Source organism: Leuresthes tenuis, unplaced genomic scaffold, assembly GCF_036924035.1.
Source record: "Leuresthes tenuis unplaced genomic scaffold, fLeuTen1.0.hap1 SCAF_12, whole genome shotgun sequence".
In the NCBI taxonomy this organism is placed as follows: Eukaryota; Metazoa; Chordata; class Actinopteri; order Atheriniformes; family Atherinopsidae; genus Leuresthes; species Leuresthes tenuis.
In genome coordinates, this window is record NW_027325366.1 from 17,086,397 (window position 1) to 17,106,648 (window position 20,252).

The 20,252-nt window shown below is 42.9% G+C and overlaps 1 protein-coding gene across 9 annotated transcripts in view; it reads right to left on the minus strand.

The window, feature by feature from the left end:
- Positions 1–281: 281 nt before the first annotated feature.
- The window catches only part of mcf2lb (mcf.2 cell line derived transforming sequence-like b), a 36,643-nt gene continuing 16,672 nt past the window's right edge, over positions 282–20,252 (minus strand). For 4 of the 9 annotated variants that reach the window (XM_072396700.1, XM_072396699.1, XM_072396701.1 and 1 more), the window contains exons 3-33: positions 18,825–18,939; positions 15,371–15,461; positions 12,648–12,767; positions 12,392–12,508; positions 11,940–12,089; positions 11,702–11,826; positions 10,119–10,233; positions 9,917–10,036; positions 9,490–9,681; positions 9,209–9,400; positions 8,754–8,913; positions 8,137–8,186; positions 7,949–8,019; positions 7,720–7,786; positions 7,513–7,628; positions 7,317–7,386; positions 7,143–7,235; positions 6,959–7,051; positions 6,743–6,868; positions 5,221–5,442; positions 5,020–5,112; positions 4,846–4,924; positions 4,654–4,726; positions 4,046–4,152; positions 3,707–3,799; positions 3,375–3,434; positions 2,963–3,028; positions 2,303–2,412; positions 2,042–2,154; positions 1,395–1,498; positions 282–1,299 (exon numbers count right to left, since the gene is read on the minus strand). In XM_072396700.1, coding sequence (XP_072252801.1) covers positions 1,220–1,299; positions 1,395–1,498; positions 2,042–2,154; positions 2,303–2,412; positions 2,963–3,028; positions 3,375–3,434; positions 3,707–3,799; positions 4,046–4,152; positions 4,654–4,726; positions 4,846–4,924; positions 5,020–5,112; positions 5,221–5,442; positions 6,743–6,868; positions 6,959–7,051; positions 7,143–7,235; positions 7,317–7,386; positions 7,513–7,628; positions 7,720–7,786; positions 7,949–8,019; positions 8,137–8,186; positions 8,754–8,913; positions 9,209–9,400; positions 9,490–9,681; positions 9,917–10,036; positions 10,119–10,233; positions 11,702–11,826; positions 11,940–12,089; positions 12,392–12,508; positions 12,648–12,767; positions 15,371–15,461; positions 18,825–18,939 — 3,383 coding nt within the window. In that variant the 3' untranslated portion in view covers positions 282–1,219. The remainder of the gene's footprint in view (positions 1,300–1,394; positions 1,499–2,041; positions 2,155–2,302; positions 2,413–2,962; positions 3,029–3,374; positions 3,435–3,706; positions 3,800–4,045; positions 4,153–4,653; positions 4,727–4,845; positions 4,925–5,019; positions 5,113–5,220; positions 5,443–6,742; positions 6,869–6,958; positions 7,052–7,142; positions 7,236–7,316; positions 7,387–7,512; positions 7,629–7,719; positions 7,787–7,948; positions 8,020–8,136; positions 8,187–8,753; positions 8,914–9,208; positions 9,401–9,489; positions 9,682–9,916; positions 10,037–10,118; positions 10,234–11,701; positions 11,827–11,939; positions 12,090–12,391; positions 12,509–12,647; positions 12,768–15,370; positions 15,462–18,824; positions 18,940–20,252) is intronic. The other 5 variants (XM_072396694.1, XM_072396695.1, XM_072396697.1 and 2 more) reach the window with 5 other exon arrangements.

Here is a 20,252-nt window from a genome sequence, read left to right on the forward strand (position 1 = left end):
TCTATAATATAGATAAGGACATAAGATGCATTTGGATGCAGTTTCCACTTTGATATAAATACTTTTTCAAGAAATATTCATCATTTTCCTCCATGTGAGTTTTTCCTCATAGCAACCCCGTTATAAAGTGTAATGGAAACGGAAATCTGGCAACCAAACCGGACAGTTTCACTTTCATTTCTGCTTCCAGACCGTGTTAATCTCTCTCTCTCACACACACCCACACACAGACAAAAGTAATCCATCCACTAAATCAGAGCCACAAAACAAAGGCACCGATTGCATTGTCACGTTTATGTAAAAAAATTAGACAAGTCACAAAATAGTGACATCACCATACTTAATGTACAATATATCTTCTCCATTAACAATCATCTTATGACAGACATATTTCACATTATCTACATTCAGAACGTGGTCCCTCTGCAGGGAATAAGTTAGCTTTATACATTGATCTCCGTTTCTTCCCGCTGAGATACATTTGTTGCATTCGTGAAAACCCACAAAGAGCTGGACCAGGAGGTCATTAGAGGAGGAAAGGTCACACACACACAGTCTGGACAGCTAGTGGCAGAACAGGTGTCTAAAGACAGGCTGACAACAGACGGCTGGAGAGTAAAAAAGACAAGGAATAGGAGGGATGAGGAGGATTTACCTGTGGATGAATACATGGGTGTTTTCTTACAAATAAACATGGAGGAAGACGGGGAAACATTCAAGCTAAATGAGAAGCACGGATTTGTCTCGTCCCCTTTTTGAAAGTTACAATAACAGTTGAGATATGAACACGCCTATCTGATGGCTATCATCCACATGAGCTCACGAACTGTTCCCTATCTGTACCGTGAACATTAATAGATGCATTAAGTGAGGTCAGTCCTGCTGGCTCATTCTTACATCTATCACATGATCATAGAAATGAGCAGACAAGTGTGCGACTACAGGAAGATCCACGTTACTACACTGAAGTTACGTTTGTGTGTAAATCTGTTCCGTACGGTCACCGAATGATGGCACAATCACCTCCAAGAGACTCGCCGTTATCCTAACGTGTGGTGCGCATATGATAAAAAATAATTTGATCGAAACGTATGGAAAAATACATCTTTTCTGTGCAAAATTCACATGAGTACTGATGTTGGCGATGCAGAACAGACACAACCACGTGACGCTAGCATTCTCTAAAGCTGCTCCGCGACGGAGGACGAGCCCAAACGGTTCAGGGTTTGACGTCCGGGAAGTTTGTGTAGGTCTCACTGCAGCTGGATGATGTGCTGAGGTTCCCAGAACCACTGCCTTCTGTTGGAAACACACACACACACTATAAGATGACTACTTTTACTTGAAACAGCTGCATGTTGGTTCGCTTTATCTGGGAGCGCCTCTTTGAATACCTGAGCTGGTGAGAGACTGACAAGACTTGGACTTTCCAATGAGGGTGATGAGATTAGCGGCGGCGATCCAGCCCTCCTTAGACGTGTTCAGGTTGCGCACAAACCTAGAAACGAAAGCACTATTAGTGTAGCTGTGGAAAAGAGCAGATGGATCTCTTCTATTCTGTGTAAACTTCATAAAGCACTTGAATCAGTTTGTGATCATTTAAATTGTGTGTGAAGCTGTTCTAATCTGCACGTAGGACAAGTTTTGGTCACTTAATGACTATTAAACTGCAGGCCTAAGTACTCAGGCCGGGCTGTGATACAGCACATCAGGTACAAGTTCCAGATGTGAAAGCTTAGACTGGTGACAGAACGTATATCTACAAATCAGAATTTTTAAATATGATCGGAGGAAATCCCAAAGGAACAGTTGCTAAAGAGAACTGTTGTCTACTGTGGTCAAATAATGATGGCATTCGTGTCATGTCTAAATAAAAATGTACCATTGTAGAGTGAAGATTAAACATCTCATCAACTGTATGTAAACCTGTATGTAACCGAGTTAAAATGTGAGGCGTTTTATCTAAAAGCTCAGGGCACGCTGCTGCTGTAGCATAGACACATTTTCTGCCTCTCAGAGCACAGAAAGGTCGTGTTCTCACCACTGTCCATCGCCTCCCTCCTTGACCAGTTGAACCATGTCTCCACTCTTCACTGAGAGCTCTTGAGCGCCTCCCTTCTCATAGTCGGCCATCACAGTGTATTTGCCAGCAGACTGTTCATAGTGGAGAGAAGAGGCAGACGACGACACACAATCAAACTACAAAAATCAGCAACTTCACAAGGAACCGTAAGTGAGACCATTTTCAAACTTTTTAAGCCATCTCTGCAGCTGCACTGAATGCAAAAACATTCAGACTCACCAGCTTCTTGATGGTTTCGTCCTCTGGGTCAGAGTTTAGAGGCTCCTCAGCGCTGGAATATCCGTCATGTTCCTCTGAAGCGCCCAGTGACAGCGAGGCCTTGTTCCAGCCTGAACAAAAGAGGCAAAGGTGTCAACTTTACAGCCTCAGCTGCTGTGTGAGTGTGTGTGTGTGAGACCTGCGGTGACGGATCTAAAAGTGTGAAAGAGACGGAGGACGGGTCACTTTCAACAGAGAAGGAAAATCCCCTAAACCCAGGAATCCCAGCACGACTCATCAGTTCCACAATTACATCCTAAAAACACTTCAGACTGTAGAAGCCGGCATGCGTGTTCAAATAAAGGAACAAAGTGGCAAGCAAGTCTTTGTTGGTGCGAGTGGCTAATTCTATTATTTTCCCCCCAAGCTTGAAAGGCAGTGAAATAGTGTGCCGACACACAGCCAGCGTGATGGAGCTATTGCCAGTAATACCTCTCCATTTTGTCTGTAAAAGACTAGAGGTGCTGAACCACCTTGCTCTGGTCAGGTGGAGAGGAGGAAGACCTGCATCTGAGGGACATGAGGCACAGCCGGTCACTAACCCCGCAGCAGCTGCTGTACAGCCAGTCCAACTGAACCAAGTTTAAGGCCACGGCTGCGCCAACGCAGCGAGAGACTCACCTTTGAAGCCGAACGGAGTGGGATCGCTCTGCCGTTTCGTCTTGCGATCCGGGCTGGTGGGAGAGCCTATCACCGAGCACGAAAAGGAGAGACAAAAGTGGATTTTAGACGTCATTTCAGACGAACTTTTCTATTCAAAAAGCTACTGAGCAAACAACACATTTTCAGCTCAGACTAAGCAATGCAGTAAACAGGAGGAGAGAGGACAACTAATAAAAGGTAAAGCACTAATTCTAGAAAAAGGGAAAATATCTGCAAAAAGCAGCTCGGAGGAGGCCAACATAAAGAGGCGGCCTTTTCACACAGAGCATTTTGACCCACTTGTAGGCTCCTTACTCTGAGCACACGCAGGTCAAAATGTCTGCGGTGAAAACCCGACAGAGTAAAGCTGGGGGCTCGTGCTGTGTGATACCTTGTGATGGGAAGATTATCATGGGTAATGTAAAACTTTTGTCATCAGTAGCTGAGGACTCTGTGGACAGAAGCACGTCTTTAAAACATGTTTTCTACCACAGACTGAGAGATAGTTTCTATCCGGTTTAATTAGTCCATAAAAAGAAGAAAAGCTGTTTTATAGAGAGCCACGACGAGGCCGATTTCTGGGCAAGAAACAGTGTCAAACATGAGTGGAACTTCATTTACCCTAAAGCAACAGAGTGAATACATGACTTCAAATGAAATACTCTCGGCTTTTCACACTGATATGATATGCTGGTTAGGAGAATGACAACGGCCTGCAGTTACCTTTCTGGACTTTGAGGTTACTGAATCCCTGTAAAGTAAAGCGCTTTTTAGCCACAGCAGCTCTGTCTGAGGTCGGGCTTGTCACAGCCTCGTCTGACCCCCGAGGAGATGCAAGAAGATGGGACAGGGGGAAGGAAAGAGGGAAGGAAGGAAGGAAGGAAGGCAGGAAGACGGTAAGTTAAGCAAAGGAGAAAAATATTAAAAAGGGACGAAGTCATTGGAAAACAAAGTTAAAACATGGGTCAATCGTTAGAAAAGGGGAACCAAAGAGGTACAGTAATAAGCAGTTTGTGTAATACGTGCACTACAAATGGAACCTCCCTTCACCCCCTTACTTACCTTTTCCTGTGAGCTTTGGTGAAGAAGAAGAATTGACATCAAGGCCACAGGGCTCAGCTTTCCTCTCGTCGCCCTTTTTAAAGCTCCTCTGACCGGTCTTAAATGGACTGTAGGTGAACAAAAGTGGAACGTTCAACAACTTCTGGAAAGAATTGGTCCCGATTATCCACAGTGCAAACGTTACAGCTGGGGTTCGAAGCAACTGCTAAACTGTTGGAATTCAAAATGTCTCCTCTGGGCTCAGTTCTTTAAACTACAATCTGTTCTTCTCTGATAAAGGACGCTCCTTCTGAGTGCTCCACGTACTCTGATGCAACTGCATGTCCCTTCAGAGGAGAAGATGCTCTATTCCCACTAGTAGAAACTTTTTACACAACATGGAGAATAAATAAATAACAGAATCTTAAATCTGAGAGAAGTTGGATTTGGTCCTTGACCTTCTTCACCAGGGCAGGTAAGCCGTTTACTTCATTTTGCGCAGCAACTGAAAGTCACACTCAGCAACAGAAAAGCCGGCAGACGGAACAAACTGGCAAACAAGGCCGTGACATATCGTGCTGTCGATTAAAACAGTGAGAGCGAGTAAAAACGTGGGGATACAGACTTACCTGAGACTTACTGTTCCACTGGGCACAGGTGGAAACTGGAAAACCTGGTCTGGTGCCCTCTGCTGGCTGGCTTCTGAAAGAAAAACAGATGAGGAATATCTTCTTCCAAAGCAGCAGTATCACTTTCAGCATCATTTGTGTTCCTGATCAAACATGGAATGCGATGCATTAAAAATGGGATTTTCCTCTCACCTCTGCACGCCTGCAGCTGGGTTGTCAGAACCTTCCTGATCTCATTTACCCATGTGGTTTTCACTTCGGTCGTCGGTGCCTGAAAATCACCATCCAAATAAATATTAGAGCGCCACCGTTGAACTTCTTGATGCTTATTACTAGGAACGGTGAGTGAACATGACGTTTATTTACCTGAACAATATAGACCTCTTCTCTGGAGTTGCACCAGATTTCAAACTTTTTGTTGTCTCCTTTTGCATTCTCAGTAATCCCCACCGCGTTCATCTGTTCAACAAACAGCGAGGAGCATTGTACTGTGTGTGAGTTGAACTAACTCCCCCAATGAAAACAGATGAAGGACAAATAAAGCGAAAACACTGTGCAGGAGCTCACACTCAGAGACTGTTTGAAGCTGTACGAGGGAGCTTTCTCGTAGCCCTCCCCGTTCTCCTCCCTCTTCTTGCAGAAAAGCAGGGCCTTCTCGTGGAGGAAGAGGTGCCTCTGCATGGGCTTAAATCGGGCCAGATCCTTAACCTTGGCGTGGCCTTTTTTGTGCTCCGTCCACACACTGAATGAGCCTTGCATTAGCAGCTTACCCAGCTCACTGAGATTACCCTGAGAAAGGAATGATGCTGTATGAAAGAGCTGATCAACTCCATGCAGAGCATTTGGTAAAACATGTACAGAGGCCTTAAACTGACGTATAAACACCTTGATCTCTGCTCGGTTACGTACTAAAATGCTCCCGGAGAGCTTGATTCTCACAAATTTGTCGATTCTGTGAATAAATGTGCTTTCAAACACACTTTGTAGCTGCTGCCAAGTATAGACGGGCTCTTCTCTTTGAAACTAAGAGAATTTAGACCGATGTGTTTGACAGAAGTGACCGAATTATGGACCCACATATCTCAAATGTAATGTTATAACACAGTCAGTTGGGGATAATAGGATTTGGACACTGATGCATTTTTCTGTATTTTCTTTTCTTATTTGTACACCAACACAATGGATTTAACATGAACAAATGAAGAGTCGACTCTCACCTTTAAGAGGATGAAAAACATAATCAATGATTTATGAATTACAGACTTTTTACACCGGTAAAGATAATCCACTGTTGAGTGCAGTGTGGAAGCATTTCATTTGCGTGCGATCACACGTCAAATGACTGCAGCAATCGCAGGTTTTTATCTGCTCTGTCTCAAACGCAACACTAGGGGGCAGACGCCGACTTTAAATGGGAGTGCTGCGGTCTGGGCAACAAGTATTAGGCGCAGCCCACTTCCTCTTTACGGTAACTTGTTCACTGACAGCGAATACTAGCAGACAAAAAGAGGCAGTTTTACAAGCTGTAAGACAGCTTGCAGCTGACTCCCTGAGCTGCTGTGCAAGGCTAAAGTCTGCGGTCCCGTTAAAAATAATAAACTAGCCTAAATAGCTCAGAGAATCGTCAGTATAACATACATAATATAACACAACATAATAACATGCTATTATTGACAATGGGAAAGGATTTGATTGGCTTGTTTCTGGCGTAAAATGGCAACTGACTGCTATGAACATCCTCCTCAGTCCTGCCTGAGATTCCTTTAGTCTGGGAACTCCTGCGCTTTCATCAACACGTCACTGGACCACAGTTACTAGGCCTTTGAACAACATCAAATGCAATACAACGCCTGGAACCAGTTCAGATCTTATACCCTTTAATTCTTAAAGAATAATGCAGAAACTGGGCTTGAAACTGCTTGTTAGTCAATAGAGAAACTACTTTGGCAAAACAATATTATATTCAGGAGTCATTTATACAAAATCCTTCTCTTCCCATAAGCTCAGTCTATGCAGCGTTCAAGTCATCAAGGCACAAAATGCTGCGTTCAGTGTCACAATGTAACAATTACTATTCATATTGCCTCACCTCATATCCTGTAATAGCGATAAGGTGCATGGAGTCATTGACGGCCTTGAGGATGCCCAGGATTGAGGACAATGCCTCCTGAAGATCGTCAGCCCCCTCACAGCCTTTACTGTACTTCAGCATTTCCTGTTGTGAGAAAAACGCAAACAAGCGGCTCACGGCAATGACGCAAAAAGGGAACGCCAGCTGATCTGTGGCCGACAGATTGATTCATACCTTCAGCAGCAGCTGATACTTGGTAATCCTTTGAACTGGCTTCAGCAGATAAGAATCTAAACCAAGCTTATGCTCCAACTTTTTCTGACACTCCTGATGAAATAAGGATGAAAAAAACAGGTCAAATAAACGGAAATAGTTGGAAATATGCTCCGACTGCTCATTTGCTGGGGCTCTAGCTCACCTGAAAGAAGGCGCAGTCCGAACACTGCCTCCAAAGGCTCTCGGAGCGAGGTTTGTTGTGACAGTACTTCTCATAGATTTGCAGGTCTGTCATCTGAGGTAAGCAGGGGAAACGGTTAGCACTTAAGAAAGCTGCTTGTCAGTGTGTGTACTGGCAATCTCCTAATTCACTCACCCTCTCCAGAAAGCACCTTCCAACCAGCTCAGGGCAGTCTGTGTACTGTTCCAACTCCCTTAAAAAGGTTCTGGAGAAAAAAACGATACATTTACCATTGAGAGCAAAGATGAAACCGAGTTACTGAAGGAAATGGTTTGAATATGACGCCATGGGTGCAGGCATCGTCAGCCACAGCCAGGTGGCGCTCGGTCACCTTTTGTGAAAGTGGTAAATCTCTGGCATGTTGCCAAACAGAACCTCCTTTTTGCTCTGCAGTGACGCAGGAATGAGGTTAGACATTGCTGGATTATCCATCTCAGAAGCATATCCCTACAATGACAACAAAAAGAAAAGCGTGACGTCCCTGGCACAGGTGAAAGAAATGAGGCCGAAAAACCTAAAAAAAAAAATAAACAGACACCTGCAGTACGCAGAGCAGCTCCTCCACATAGGCTCTCTCGGTTTCCAGCAGCTCGTTCATAACATGTCTGCAGGCAGAACAGACGAGCAAAACAGGGATCAAACTGAGGATTCGGTATAGTTGGAAAAGACAGAAGCACAACGCTATAGATCATGAGATAAGCACTTTCACACAGCCCATCTGCTGTGTAATTTGATTACAGATGAAAGAGTCACTGCTGATCCCTCACCGCCTGAGCACTGCCAGGTTCTCCTCCTCCTCTGACTGAGACGCATGTCTGCTGTTACTGCCGTCTCCGTTCTGCAGAAACCCCCCCCAAAAAAAAACAGTCCGATCACTTCGATAAGAAACGGGCATTGAAAGGTGACACGAATGTGAGCGAAAGCATGCGGACGCACACGGGATGGTGACTCTTACTTTTTCACAGCTGCTGTCTGAGCAGCTTTTCTCCTGCTGAGCTCTGTGTGCTGTGGATGAGGAAATCATCATTTCTGAGTTGTTCAAACTGAAGGGGAAGACCGCTTTGGCCTGTTGCATGCCATTTACCGACAGTCAGAATTTAACATCTGCTTATTTTAGCTGATTATCAGCTGGACTTAATCCTGAAGTTATATTCGCTTGTTAAGATTTAAACAAGAATTTTGATATCTGGAAATTTAGGTATTTTTTAAAAGAAAAATCAAGAAATATTTGTGACTTTATCAATACTATTTGTAAATGATGTACATGCAATGAGGTGTATCTAACTAAGCTGCAATTTGCTGCACAAACTAATCATTTTAGAAAACATTTTAGAAAACATTTGATAGTCTAACTATAATACAAGAAACATTTACACCTTTTATTGCATTTTTCATAGACTTTTTACAGAGGCTTTTCTTTTTAGATGAGACAGGAATGTGATCTGTACGCTTGTGAAAAACAGAAACTACAAAGAGTTCGGATATGATCCTTTAAAGAATGAAGAGCATAAAAGAGAAAGAAGGCAATACTCTATGCACTAAAACTCAATAAGTGACTGTGTGAAGACTCACCAGGTGAGCTGAGGGGTGATTTGATGAAGGCTTCGGGTCTCGGGGCGACCGGCTGCACAGGCCTGGTTTGTTTGGCCGCCAGCTTCTTGAGGCTGACCCTCCTCTTGTCAAACATCTCCTGCATGGACGCCTGCTTCTGGTAAACTTTCTCCACTTGGTCCTGACAAACAGGAAGCCATCAGAGGAGCGTCATCAAGAACTGATGCTCGTTTAAGTGTTTCTTTGAGTCAGCAGATCCTTTCACTCAAACGTGTTATGTCTACTGTGTTAGCATCGATACAGCAGTAACGCTATAATGTGAGACCTAGTGATGTTAGACACATGACAATAATCTAGTCAAATGGCAGCCACTCATTTCTCTTCATCATAACTGCATCAAGTTGTTAAAATCCATCTGAGAGCAGCAGAGTGATGTTTAAAAGTGACACGTTCTTCTGACATGTGGGTCTTCTTACCCTTAGCTGCTGGTTCAGCACGGCCTCGTACTCTTTCCAGATGGTGCCGAGGTCAGTCAGCTGATGCTGGCCTGCGTTGTCCAGGTAACGCTCCAGCTCCTGCAGGGCCAACTCCGCCCCCTCGTGCGATTGACATTTGTCTACTGGCTGAGATGCCAGCAGATAAATGCCATCATCAACCCATTTAGATGCCTGAGGACAACAGAAGAAGAGGAAGTTTTAAATATACAAACAGCAAGAAACGGCAGTTAAGATGGAGGTGTTTGTACACATCTTCTCACCCTCTCCAACCGGTGGTGCAGCTCCTTGGCTTTGAGCAGATGGTCCTTCTTGGCCCTCAAATTGCTGCTCACATCGTCACAGACATTTCTGAGCTCGCTGCATTTGGGCTGAATTGAGTCTTCGGCATAGTGGGAGTTCTGGATAAGATCATCGCCCTCGCGAGACAAGGCCAAGGCTCTGTCCAGAACCTCCTGTGGACCAGAGCGAAAAGACAGTTTGACCCCCTTCAGGCCATTCACTTTCAAAAAGTTTTCAATTCTTGGATGGGCGTGAATTCTCTAACTTATTTGTTTTTTAAATTCATTCCATAAACTTTCCCTTTTGCCAAAAGAACACACTGACACACACGTGCTGTAAGAAATCCTTCAAAATGTGAGGGCTTTTCCCTTTCAAAGTTTTGATTGTTCGAGGTCGGGTGTGACTTACACAAACTCTCTCCTCAAAGCTGGTGAGTTCACAGAAGATGTGGTCAGCGTGGGCTGGGCTGATCCCGACTTCAGAGAAAGTGGCGAGTTTCTCAGACACCTGATCCAGCAGAACTCTCACCTGCAGCAGACGCGTCACGCTCAGTTTTCACGTTTAAAAACCAAACAAACCGCAGAGATTTCAGCTGCGCCAGTCGGCTCACCTCTCTGTAGTTGTGCTCAAAGTGGCGCAGTTGGAGACACTGCTCCAGTTTGGTCTGATGCCTCACCCAGAACTCATCGAAAGCCCGCTCCGTCTCGTCCAGCTGAGACAGCAGTCTGACGTTTCGAAAAGTGGACAAACAAGCAGAGAAAAAGCAGGCGGGGGGAGAAATTATTCAAGGGGAAAATGCAATGTGGTTGCTGAATGAGATGTTTGGGTTGTCTTTCATTTTGATGTCTATATATCAGTACGTGATATGCAAGATTAATGCCTTTTGACATGAGAGTCGGTGCTTTCAGGTTTATATATATATATATTAATATATATATATATATATATTAATATATATTATCTCTGAACTCATATGTTAAAAAACAAAAAACAAAGCCAATGCATAAATGCCTTAAACTCAGTTTCTAACTATTGGTCAGTAAGGTACGACCCTGTTTAAACCCACACATGGTCATTTTGTGCATGATAAAGTAGGGAAGGGTTTTGGATGCAGCTACCTTATGATTAACAACGTGAGGTTCCTACAGTACCAGCAGTCAACTCTACGCCAAGTTTTAAAAGAGCAAGATGACGATGTGAATGAAGCCAAAAAGTCAATTTTACCCCAAAAATTCAACATCACCTCTCAAAAATGCTTTTGTTTTCTGAACAGCAGTTCAGCATCCAAGGAAATAATTCCAGACACATAACAAATGAATGTCACGGCCTAGGAGTTTTGTGCTTTGCTTTGGACTTGGTCTCTTGGTTTCTTCTATTTTCTGCCTTTTTCTCATCGGTTTTCTTGTTGCACTTTAACCTCCTTGCTTGCAGTTTCACTTTGTCGAGCTTGCCCTGGTGTGTATTCTGTTTGCGTTTACTTCCTGGCACTGACTGCCACACCTGATCTTTGTTTGTTATCGCCTCCCTCAGTACACATCCTCCACATGTTCCTTTGTTCAGTGCCAGATCGTTGTATGTTGTCACCTGCTGTCGCTCTTGTAGACTTCCCTCTCCTGATTTACTTTTCAGTCAGTGAGTCAGTTCGTCCTTCCTTTGTTCCCGTTTGAGTTTAGTTTGTAGTTTATTATTTCTGCCCCGGCAGCACCTTTAGTTTAGTTTTCAATAAAGCCGTTCTTTTTCTTCACTGCCTCAGTCATTTGGGCCCATTCTCACCATGAATTATGACAATGAAACCATAAAAACTTGATGGAACTAGAAATATTTGCTGAATAAATGTTTTAAATGATCAGTCGAATGCAAGATAAGAAATCACGACTGTTCCTTTTGCCACTATATTATAATCTTAGCTTCTAAAGTTGTGGTATTCACCCAGTGTTAGCACAGTTAGCAATACTCAGTTGCTGCCACCATTATTTCCAGTGAAGTCTACTGGATAATAGTAAGAGCCAAATCTTTTTGTGCATTATGATGCATTTAAAATTGTCAAACATTTGGACTAGTATCACCTCCAAACGTCTGGTTCCTTTATTCACATGAGAATAAACTACGGTGACATTTTCTTCTAGAGAGGGTTCATTCTTTCTGGATACCAGTAGCTACCCTGCTGTTTTTTCCAATAGTCATGGCCCCAACCTTTGCACTGTTGCGAGGTTCTCCAGTTCATCCTGGTTCATGTTGTGGTCAGGGTCTCGCATTACGGGCTCATTGATGCTCTCCAAAAGCCTGCTGCCTTGTCCAAGAGCCACCAGGATGTCCTCCTTCAGATACACACAGACACATGGGACAACGTTTGCAACCCAGAAACATCATGAGTATACCGAGAAAGAAAAAAAAAAAGCTGACCAATGCGTGTGTCTACTAATGGGATTACCTTCATTTTGTCTCTCTTGCTGGTGTGTGTGCTCAGCAGGATGGTTGTAGCCTGGATTTCATTTGGGAGCTCAGTTTCTGCCAGCTCAGTCCCAAATGACTGCAGTGTCTGTGCCGTTCTCTTAACCATCAATGCAAAACCTTCAATAGCCTGAAGAATCAAGCACATCAGAGAAATTCAGCATGCCTGCTCATCGAAAAGAAAATGGCACATTTGTCATGACTCAGTTTTGGTGCTTTTCATGATGATTTTCTAGTTTCAAGCGGCAGTACAGAAGTATATAACTTCTGAGCAACGTTCTCACCATTTAAAGTAGTGTCTCCTGTTTATTTTAACCGCATTTGTCTTTCTTACCTTTTATTCAAGCTAACTTTATGATTTATTTTCATTTTTTTGGTCTGTAAAGCACCTAACTGCTGCATGGAAAGGTGTTATGATCAGTGTGCTCATACGGTGCGGTGTGAGATCCACTTCTCATGGCAGTATTCCTGCGCTCCCCCGAGTTCCTGCGTCAGCTGGGTGCGGTCAATGTAGGAGTGCAGCTCAGTTATTGAGCTCAGCATGATCACCTGAGGCAAAAACATTGCGTTACCTCGGTGTCATTTTATGAAAAACACATTTACTGTTAGTTCATTTTCAACGAGAGGGCGGAACACTTTTAAAAAAAATATGCAGTATTTCTACACTTAAGAAACCGATTATACGCACCGGCACCTTCATCTTGAACTCATCCTTGTTGAATTTGAAGAGGATGTCTGAGAGTGTGCGCTGCAGGAGTGTCGTGGGCCTCAGAACCAGAACCAGCTCGAGGTTCCCGGGGAAGGAGCCCTGAAACAGAAGATGGATGAAAGCTGTCACTTGCATAAGAGAGACGACAGGATCCTCCTTCCCTTCCTGGAATTCATCAATCTTCAGAAAACGGTCTGTTCTCTCTTCTGACAGGGAACAGTGCCTATAAATTATTCCTCCCTTCTGTCTACTATTTGAACATTCTCGCTCAAACACACGAAGAAGCCGGAGAGTGAGATCTGCAGGAAAATGTGGAGGGTGAAGGACTGACATTCATCTATGTGCCTGCATGAATAACAAGACAAAAGGACTCCTCTCATCTGTGCAAGCACATGAGTCAGGTTCTTTTTTGTTTTAACCGAGCTGTTGTTGCCGAATCAAAGCGTCATATTATCCACAGGACAAAGTAAACACTTTTTTACATCTGTGTCTCTTTATTCTTCTTCAGTCATCCTGTATTTCTTTTCCTTTCTGTCTTTTTCTTTTCCCAGTCTTCAGGATATTCCCCCCCTCGACTCGTTAGCTGAGATTTGGGGTTGTATATATCAGAAATAAAACTGATTAAACTATTTTGTTGTACCATTTTAAGGCCAAAAAATAAATAAATAAAATCTCACAAAGCAAAACACTTTGGCTAGATGTTCTTAGAACATACTCCTAAATCCTCCTCACATCTCTCACACCATATTTCCAGGAAATGTTCAACTCAGCCAGCAAAATGAATAAAATGCCAATTAAAATGTCATGACTGACACCCACTGACAGTTTCCTGTGGAAGCAGTTGGATGAGGGGACACGCTTCTCTCCCATCCTGTAGCAGTGCTATTGTTAATGCAGCTTTAATTAGCTAATGACCTAAATTAATGGGTTGCCCGATTGGTCCTCCCATCCGAGTGAGTTGGAAAATGCTGGTCTATGCAGAAGCGATTGTAAATACATTGTTAATATAAACCTCTCGGGAGAGGCATCGTTAATGCAATAATAAATCAACTGACTGTTTGTCCCTGCCGACCTACTGAAAGAAGGAAGATAACAGCGGTGAAAACGGTCGTGCACCTTCTGGATGGATAAAACCCACAATCTGTGGAACATGCAGATGTTTTTAAATCGCAGTAGTGTGTGTACAACAAAGGAAGAGCTATTATTTGGTGCAGCTATGATTAATAGATTTGCCAACCTTGTGCAGTAAAATCAGAACATCTTAATAGGACTGGCCTGATATTTTTGCCACCAACAATGAAAAGGGAGAATCAAAAATCAAATCAAAGTGCTTCTATGTAATGATTACAAAGAACATGGCAATTTTAGTTTATTCTGAAGATTCTTCATAGAAGATTATACTATGTAACTAGCAAGTCATTCAATCCTTTTTGAGTAAAGTTTGCTCAACGGGTTTGATTTCCATTTCTGTCACACAATAGGTTAAGTGTTAATCTTTAAAAGTGGAATGTAGCTTTTAACTGTTCAACCAAGCTGCTTGGATCGGAGGCTGCTGGCAGTCAATCGTGATCAACTTGCTCTTTGCTCTTTGTCAATGGCAGACAGACACACAGAAGCCTCAAAGAGGAGCGACAGGAAGACTGGAGACTTAATTAAGACCAGTCCATAAACACGTTCTGCCCTTTTTCATCCAACTTAGCCATAAACTGACATCTGCAGCTTTCCTGGAAAGCACAATGACCCACATTCACACCCACAGCCTACAAACGTGATGATATACCACACAGAATGACAAAATAAATAAAATAAAGCACCTAAAATATCGAATGTCAGTAGAAATGAGCTCTGATCCACAGATCCTCACTGACTGAAAAACCTTCATCATTACACATTCAGCAGTCTGGCTGAATCCCTCCAAGCAGCACGTTGTTGCAGGATCCGACCGAATGCTCCCATTAATGAGTGTTAACCTGTGAAAGTCTGCCTTGAGGGATTAATAAAGCTTAATTTAATTTGAAATGAATGAGTGGGTCTCCCCCAATGTGTCTGGCGATGTTTGGTGGTGACATCCAGCTCCGATTCTCCCTTTAAGACACTTTTGTTAAATTTGTAGATAAACTTCTCATGTGAGGATCAGCTCAACACAAATGATTGAACATGGGAAACGTTTAAAGAAAACTGTCCGACACAATCATTCTTATATCGTTTTTGCTCTCCAGAAATGTTTTGTTGGTCCTTAACTGGAAACAAAGGCATGACCGGAGGCCATAGAGACTCAACTTCATTATTAAGTAACAGTAAAGCAGCTAATCTCTAAAAAAGAGGCTATAATTGAATCAATCTGAAACAGACATGATGACTTGGATTTTAAGATTAATCTATGAACAATCTATCTTTTTGGTTCGTGACTATTTATTCTTTTCCGTAACTATGGAGACATTTGGTGGGCTGTGATGAGAACATTGAAGGATGCGGTAGGTTCCAATCAACCCAAGGGTGCGAGTGATACTTAGCAGCTGCATCCGCATACACAGACTAACAAACCTCTTCCACCCATGCGTTGAGCCTGAAAGGTAAGTGCCTGTCAATATCTCTCACTCAACCGCTGATTACCTGGTTGTCTCTCTACCTCACAAAGATTAACATACCCTTGAGACAATGTAACCGCATGGTCAGGCCTGCAGACACAAAGAAGAACTTACTGCGATTCGAAGCAGCGTCCCCTTGACAGCCGCCCATCGGTCTTGCCTGCGATCGATGACCAGGATGAAGCCCACGTCTGTTGATGACAGGCTGAAACACAAAATGGGACAAAATGCAGTCAAAATACAAATCCGTTACGCCCGGCGTGAAGGTTCAGGGGTGAAGAACGGCACAGTGAAAGGAAAAGAGAGAACATTAATCTGACGAAGAAAAAGTACACGGGAAAGAAAAGTGGGGTCTCAAAGAAGTAAAAATAAATTAAAAACATACATATACTGTCCTCTGTTACACAGAAGCAAAGCCAAATGCTTGTTCACGGCTTGCTGCTTTGTTATGCTGCTCCTTATCTTCTCAGACAGCTGGTGCAGTCCATATTATGAGATACTGCGAGGCTCCACCAGATTTCTTGGCCATCAGCCTTGAGCACTCGCTTTTTTTTCTATGCCCCCCTTCCACTGCTATCCAACTGTCCCACAAGAGGAGGGAAGCTGCACGTGCATCTCACCAGCAGACTCTCCCGTGCATTTCTAAAAACATGATGCACCTCAAGCAGAGGTGGACACAAGCCTCTTGGAACGGTCATTACCTTCCATGCAGAAATGTCCCAGAAATTCTCCAGTAATAAATAAATAAATTTACAAACATTCCATGAAGGCAAAATATAAACACAGTAACTGAGGCAGATTCCGGCCTACCGTGTTGTCTAAAGCAGAGGGAGCCTAATCTTTCAGACCAAAACAAAATCCAGCCTCTTCGCCCCCTGCACTGCATCTTCAAACTATCCAATGAGAGTACAGGAGACGCTGGGACAGGAGCCAATCACAACGTTGCTGCTAAGTAACAGGCAGCTCTAGTGGCCAATCAGAAGAGTGAAACAGATGTCGGCGAGGGTGCCGAGAGTCTCTCCACTTCATGTGCTCTGTCACTGTAACATTTACATTTCTAGTAGCATTTGTCGAGGTATTTCCTTAAGCTCTTTCATTCCCTTTTATCTTTCCATATTCTCCTCTTTTGCCACCTAAAATCTAAAGCCTGCGTTCAGTCATCTGCTAAGATTCACAGGCTTTAAAAGCACAAACTGCTTAACATTTCTGCTGATGGGGATGAGGAGGAGGGGTGGAGTGGAACAAAAGCTTGATCTCTAAGACAACAGCTGAGATGAGAGGGGGCTTTATGCCGAGCATTCACTGCCTGCCTTCTGCAGGTTCCACAGAATAGCGGTACGACGACTGTAAATATTGTGTATAAGTATTACCGTCTTGTAAAGCAAATAGAGATTCTAACATGAAAAATAAACATTACACACATAAATGTATATATTCATAGAATTTTTACGCTTCTGCTGCAGCTGCACATGCTTGAGTGTCATCATAGTAATTGGATTTCTCAGGACAAAGTGTGTAAAAGCACTTTGAGCGGTGCGTTGAGCTGTCAAAAAGCTTTGCCTAATGGCAATGCAATGATGAGGGAAATTTGCTGCATGAACGCATATGCAGACCTGGCAACACACATTCTGCTACACCCTCCCCTGTTCTTTGGTACTGAGCAGTGCAGAGAAATGTGTGTGTGCATAAGTGATGGTGGAATGTAATTCTTTTCTGGCCAAATATCTAAGTGTGTCTCCTTAGCATAAAACCAGTCAGCATAATCCTTTGTGCGCATCTGCATGTAAAGAGATTAAAAACCTGTAGGTGGAGAGATCATGTTCTGCACAAGGACACCCCGATCATTTCTTAAGATTGATAGTAGATGCAAAGTTTAGAATACTAAACAAGTATTCTAAAAATCCTAAGAGACAACAGTTGGTTAGATATAGTAAGCAGTAAGTGTTCCAAGAATGCTCATTTATACCACGACAAAGGCAATAAAAGGAATTCCTTCCGCAGAGGATATTGATCCAGAGATATTCTAAAAAGCAGAAGCTGTCGAAGGTCATACACACAGATGCAGGACATCTGCTCCTCGACTTTGTTTCCCTGTTAGGGGCATCAGTCCCTCAGGTAGCTTCAGCCATCTGCTTACGCATTTCCAACAGCTTGAGCCACAACACACGGGACCCTCATCAATAAATTCAGTAAAGCTACAACACCACAAAAAAGGAAAGAAAAATCCTGCATGTTTTAATAAAAACAAATGCCTGTATGAGCACAGGTTTCTGTGAGTTGATCACACGTTTCCACTTCCTTTATACACTGCTCTGCTCATCTGTCTGTATGCATTATTCAGCTTCAACCAGTCGGGCTTACTGCAGTTTCTATTTTTATGCATTTTACCATCCAAGGCGGGATGAAGGAAGAACAAGGACAACTAGAGGGGACGCTACAACAAAAAGAAGAAAAAAAGACACGCATTTTGTGGAAAAACATTAAAGAAAAGATGAAAATAAACATAAAAAAAGGGAATGGTGATGTGGCCTGGGAACATATTTCATGGGGAAGATTGGAAGGTGTTTTACCTTCTGTCTCATCTGGTCTGACCATGTGTACAAACTGATCTGCAGCAGACTTTTCAGTCAGTAAACACCTTTAACCATCCAAGACCACCTAATTCATCATTTTGTGATTCTATTGCTATTCGCACAAAACTGTATCTACTCAACAGATATGAAGTGAAACTGTGTTTAAGTGTCCACTGCCCCCTACTGGTGGACTTTATACGCCAAGACTTTGCCTCCACTTCATCACCGTGCATTCATCCCTTTTCATTTCTCTGGACAATAGTTCATCTATTGATCCACAAAAGCCCAGCAAGATAGAAGACAAGCTGGTGAGATAAAAAAATGTAAATAAAATAAAATAAATTTAAAAGAATAAAAAAAAAAAAAAAAAAATTTTAAATAAATAAATCACAAACAAGGACAGGATTAAGACAGAAAAAGGAGCAATTACACAAGAAGAGAAGACCGCAACAATTTCACATTAATGCAGTGGTTCCCAAACTTTCTCTGCTGGGCCCCCCTTTGGTACATAAGAAAATGTACATACACACATTTTGTTTTCAGACTCCATTGCAGTTTATTTCACACATTCTAATTAATAAAGCCTCAACCTTTTTTTAAAAAATAAAGTAAACTGCCATTACAACTCATTTTGAACAAGTGTAGTCTGAGCTTGTTCGGCTTCGAGCTGTTACAGGCGAGCGCTTTAAGACATACAACACACTGCGGTCTCTCCTCTTTACCCACCGTTGTACAGGTGGAGCCGAAGGCAAGATACGTGAAATCATATCTTCTTTTCTTTGCCATGGAAGGGAATTGCTTTGGAAGCACTTTTTTTTTTTTCAATGCTTCATTCTCTGCTTTGCGTTTACGGGGGAGCCCCCATCAAAAACATGTCCATGTTACGCTCGCAGTGTCATTAATTGACGGATTCATTTGTGCATTCCACCCACGCGCCCCCTAACCACTGCATTAATGTGTGACTGCAGGTGTGAGGAGTCAAGGAAGGCCTTTACCTGGGCACACTTGTCAGGTAGGTCAGCACGTTGTGAAACTCTTTGTCCGTGATCTCCCCAAATGCAGGGAATTCTGGGAACACAATGATCGGGCTGCCATTATCTCCTCTACCTCCTAAAAAGAAAGAAAAAAAGGAACACAGAAACCTGCGAATGAATGAATGAATCTTGTAGGAGTGCTGTGTGTACGTATATGTAGAGATTTTAGATATCAATGAAGCTTTCAAGATATGAAATACATGCGAGGCAAAGACACTGAAACTATCGGTACTGGTCCCAGCTGTTACTAGTCTGTCAAGGGAAAGCTTTTTGATTAATTACAGCAGGAATCAAAGAAGAGGGGACACAGTCGCCACAGGGAGGCAGTGATGGTAGAGATGGACTGAGATGAGGAGGCTGTGCAGACAGATATCCAGCATGATAAATAAAATAGACCAGACCTCCACTTTAAAGCAGACGCCAAGAAATCTATCGATTTAATATAGACGTACTGTTCTTTACTTTACTTTTAAAATAAGATGTACGCCTTGGTAGATAAAGAGAAAAATATACCTCACACATACCAACCGTTAATATTTAAATAGGTTTTATTCTCGATTTAATAAAAACATCTTTGGTGCTGGATTAGAAATTAGTGTGACAGACACTGTGTGTCTTCAGGAATGTTTTCTCCGGATTTCGCTGACAGCGGCCAAAAAGCTAATTATGGTTAAATACTGACTGGTACACAGACATGTATGATATCATTTTTCCATTTGATCCTCTTTTCCAGCAGAGAAATAGAGACATTGAGGCGAAATAAAACACAAATGTCATAACTGTGCTTGTTCTGCAGTCATCGCTTCCTTTACAGTTGATTCAGAAGACAGTGTGTGCGTGTGTGGAGCAGCGACAGAAGTAAACAACAAGTCGAGATGGAATAAAAGTGAAAGGAAAAAGCTGCCGTGTCTTCACACAATGATTGCTGTTGACGCCAATAATCTCACACGCTTACAGTAGACGTGCACAAGCAACACACAATCTCCCTTCCTGTGTAGAACAGCTGCTCTGTCAGCGCATGTGCCTGGAATATTAATCTGTCTGCCTTGTCCTCTCTCATCGCTATAGCAACAGCAAGTGCTCTGTCATGGTTGCAACGTCTGCTTAGATCTTTGTCTGCAAAATGGTTTCCAACTCAGCAGCGGGCGTAAGGGTCACCACATAGAAAAGGACAGTTTCTACCTTTCTGCAGGAAAATGGCTGCATGAAACGTGAAGCTGTGGACATGTACTGGCAGTTCAGTGAAATATAGATCAGGAAGCAGGTATTTGGAGCAACATCTGACAGGCAGTGAAGAGGAAAAGGTATGACATTTGAATGGCAAATCATAACTGTCCTCAGAAAACAGTTCACATGAACTATGCAAATATCAAGTGGAGGAGTTAAAAT